General features: G+C 36.7%; 1 protein-coding gene across 1 annotated transcript in view; it reads right to left on the bottom strand.

Moving 5' to 3' along the window:
• The window catches only part of LOC106685137 (protein takeout), a 42,145-nt gene that overhangs the window by 8,223 nt on the left and 29,770 nt on the right, over window positions 1-4,152 (bottom strand). The window contains exons 4-5 of the mRNA XM_067049729.1: window positions 3,968-4,104; window positions 1,706-1,843 (exon numbers count right to left, since the gene is read on the bottom strand). Coding sequence (XP_066905830.1) covers window positions 1,706-1,843; window positions 3,968-4,104 — 275 coding nt within the window. The remainder of the gene's footprint in view (window positions 1-1,705; window positions 1,844-3,967; window positions 4,105-4,152) is intronic.

Raw genomic sequence — 4,152 nt, 5'->3', positions numbered from 1 at the left:
AAAAAAAAAAAAAGCTGCGATCTACAACGGTGATACGTTTCTTACAATCGATGGCTATCATATACACACATGACCTTTATTACTTCATCCAACTGACGTCATTCATTTACTACCCGTCATCAAAATTTGAAAAAAAAAAAAGTTAGTTAAAGAAGACCTCTCATTTGATTCGTTTAGTTGATAATAATTAGTTCCTTATATTTTCTTTATTGTTTCTGTTTCATTTTATTTTACTAACCCTATATATACATTTTATCTATGATATTGATGATCTTATAACAGTTTGATTCATGTACAAGATTTCATTTCTTTTAATCATTAATTTAACGAACACCAAATCAAGAACACACACTTTACAGTGTTTGCAGCACTAGAAAATTATAGGGTTGGCGAATAAGTCCTTTCGGTTTTTGTATTCATGTTTTGTTTAAAATACGTCATATTTATCTGATGCAATTAATCACAATAGAGGATTGTTAATCCTATTTGTAATATGGACAGTGAACAGTTATGTCTTTGACATTTGACGTTTGAGATCCAGCTGAGAAGATAGACGGAAATATCGTGCATTATAACCATATTTTGCTTTGTTACTTCAAAAAAGGAAAGCGAGCTACAGAGACACATACAAAAATATACGGAGTCTATGGGGATAATGCCCTAACAAAATGCACGTGCCAAAATTGGTTTTGCTAAGTTTCGAGCAGTGTCGCCCACAAGAAATTGAAACCTTTGATAATATTAAGGCGACATTCGATCAAAACTCATCCCAATCAGTGCAAGACATTGCAGAGGTCCTAAACGAATCACATACAAGCGTAGAAAATCATTTGTGAAAATTTCTAGGCTTGATGTTTGGGTCCCCTACTCTCTGAAGCCAACTTGGCAACATGCATTTCCATTTGCGATTTACTGCGGAAACGTCAAGAAAACGATCCATTTCTTAAAATACTTGTGACAGGGGATGAAAAGTGGATTTTCTGCAATAATGTGGTACGAAAAAAATCTTGAAGACCTAGGAACGAACTCTCTGAAACCACATCTAAAGCGGGATTGCACCCAAAGAAGATAATGCTTTCTGTTTGGTGGGATTTCAAGTGTGTGATTTTATTTTATGAGCTGTTTTCACAAGGTGTATCGATCGATTCTATTCTATATTGCTCACAATTAACAAACTTGGATGAATAAATTCGAAGTAAATGCCCAGAACTGGCAAATCGAAAGGGTGTAGTCTTCCATCATGACAACGCTATGCCCTACAATTGTTAGCCCATGGATGGGATCTTTTGCCCCACCCTCCCTACTCACCTGACCTTGCTCCTAGTGACTACCACTTATTCCTGTCTTTACAAAATTCCTAAAGTGGAAAACGGTTTGAAAACGAACAGGGTGTCAGGGAACTCCTTGATCACTTTTTCGCTAATAAACCACAGACATTCTATGAACATGGGATTATTCAGCTGTTGAAGGAATGGGCTAAGGTAATCGAAAATAATGGAAATTATATTGTAAATTTAAAAAAATATTATTTTCAAAATATACTTCATTAAAAACCCGAAAGGACTTATTTTCCAACCCTATAATTTAGGCATTGAATTCCGTACGCAACGCTGACACAAGAATAAACGACCCAAACCTAAGTTTAGAAAGGTTTGGGCTGATCTTTGCAATCTCTATCTACATTTACTGAAGGAATCAAAATTACCTAAGGCATTATTGCCATCAAGCTGTCTCCCAGTCTGGATATCGATAGTGGAAGGCATCGTGTCCAACTTCAGCTCTCTGATCTTGAGGTTAGCTCCGGATCGGTCCAGGTGGAGTATAACCAGTGATGTCAGCTCACCTAGAAACGTATCGAAACACTAAATTTTTTTTTTATTCTGATAGATATTAGCCACACAGTTATGGGCAATAGGTAATAGTAATCAATGATCTCATACATATTAAAATAAAAAAATAAAATAAATTTTTAAAAAAACTCTCTTAAAATATATACAAACAAAAGAATAAACAAAAGAAACACTAAATTAAAAAAAAAAATTAAAATTATCGACTAATAAAAACTATTTGTGACTAGAGACTATATTATTTTATCATTATGTTATTTTATTTATTTATTTTTCATACAGATAGTTTGATTATGTTCATTTTGTTTATTCTTTTGTTGGTATATATTTTAAGAGAGTTTTTTTTATTTATTTATTTTATTTTAGTATGTATGAGATTCATCACTATTACCTATTGCCCACAACTGTGTGGCAGATTGTAATATCTATCAATAAATAAAAAGTATTATTTAAAAATAAAAACAATGATCAGTAAACCACCAACATTTGTGGATGAAAGGAACAACAGCCTACCACCGAATTACAGGTTATAAGAATAATTAATTTGAAAACAGACTGGTTTTTAGATTCTAGGATGAACATATATTTTTCTGAGGTTTAAAAAAAAGTATATTTTTTATATTTTTGGTAGACTCTTAAGACCTTGTAGATCTTTGGCCGCCCGAACCAACCTTCTCCACGCCTGCCTGTCTTGGGGACTACTACTTTCCAGTTTGCTGCATTCAGCTCTTTCGTACTTTTGTCGATTCTGCATATCTATCTGGTTTTTGGCCTCATACGTGGTTTCTTATCAACTATACTGGCATTCATTAGAGGCGTCCTGATGGACTGCGTCGAGCCTCATACCTTGCCCTCAAATCATGATAAACTGACTTACCAGTTTCTGCAAGTAGTTCACTGTTGGTTCTCCTCCTCATTGTGTTAGGGCTCTTATATGAGATCGCTCCTATAATAGTACGAAGGAGTTCAATCAAATCCGATCAAATATCTCGATTCTGCTTTCTAGGGCACCTGCTAGAGGTCAGGTCTTGCAGCCCTGTATCAGAGCTGACTTCGTCATGATATTCTTCACACTTAGCTTAAGAATTTTTGGGACTTCATTATTCCTAACAGAAAGCAGGCTCTGTTCACGCTTGTTAGGATTTCGCCTTTTCCGTTGCACATATTGTATGAAGCATGCCTTCAACCGAATTGTCAAACACACTTCACTTTGGTTGGCTGGTTGGATTTGAGTGGACTGTATAATTGAAAAAATGAGATATGATTAGATGAAATAAAATTCTATTGTTTTATGTTACAAGTGGTGTAGGGGCTGACCGAAATAAAACATTTATGATTAGATGGTTAGTAAAATTTTGAATGACTGGGCTATGGAAATTGTAGATCTAAAATTTAGGTGGTTGATGATGATGTGGATGTTAACTATTGCTAGTTACACTTACTCCATGGTTCTTTCTTCCCTCCACATTCTCATGCCTCTCTCCCCTTCTGCTCCTGAGAACAACTTCAGGAGTTCTACTCACTCATGATAGATTCCTGATGAGAGACAAAAGGGAATAATGAACTCCTTCAACCGGAAGACAAGATGGCTCTCCTCTCATTAGTCTGGGCTGCTTCTCTTGCCACCGAGAGCGCTAGAGGAGGCAAGCTTTTGATGCTGGCAACATGGGCGCTGGTAGTACCTTTCTGATGGGAGCCCCCCCAATTCAATTCAGACCATGGCGCTAGTATTGCCTACATTATGGCAGCCTTTCCAGTTCAACCTTTCGGTTGCCATAGGTTACCCGGAACACATTTATAAAACATTTGATTGCTTCATACTAGGTTTAGTAGCACAGTATGCTTGCCTCTTCTCTATTTTCCTGGATTCAATTAGAGAAGTAGGTGTTCTTAATATTGTTCACAATTATAATGTTACTCATGTGAATCCCCATTGTGACCATCACTGATTTAGTTAGTCCCAAAATGCACTTTTGCAATATAGTCAGTTGTAGTTCCAATCGAGTTGTATTGGTTAATGGTATAAATTGTGGTGAGTAATAAAGTAATGATGCTGAGCTATGAACCTTGAGCTATGAACCTAGAATGAGCTATGAGGTAATATGCGAAAGAGGACCAACCGAGAGTGATGTTGAAGATGCCCTGGCTGTGGACCGGGAAGGTGGAGACGTAGCCTTCGCTCCAGTAAGTTCCAGTCCCGCTCAACCAATCAGTCTTGCACATCAGCTCCAGCTTCCCCTCCTCCAGGTTCTTCCACCTGGAACCCAACATACAGTCAATGGATAATAAATCACTCAGTGCTATT

This window comes from Halyomorpha halys, unplaced genomic scaffold (assembly GCF_000696795.3).
Source record: "Halyomorpha halys isolate HHAL.00 unplaced genomic scaffold, Hhal_1.1 Scaffold662.1, whole genome shotgun sequence".
Taxonomy (NCBI): Eukaryota; Metazoa; Arthropoda; class Insecta; order Hemiptera; family Pentatomidae; genus Halyomorpha; species Halyomorpha halys.
This window is presented reverse-complemented; position numbering and strand designations above follow the sequence as displayed.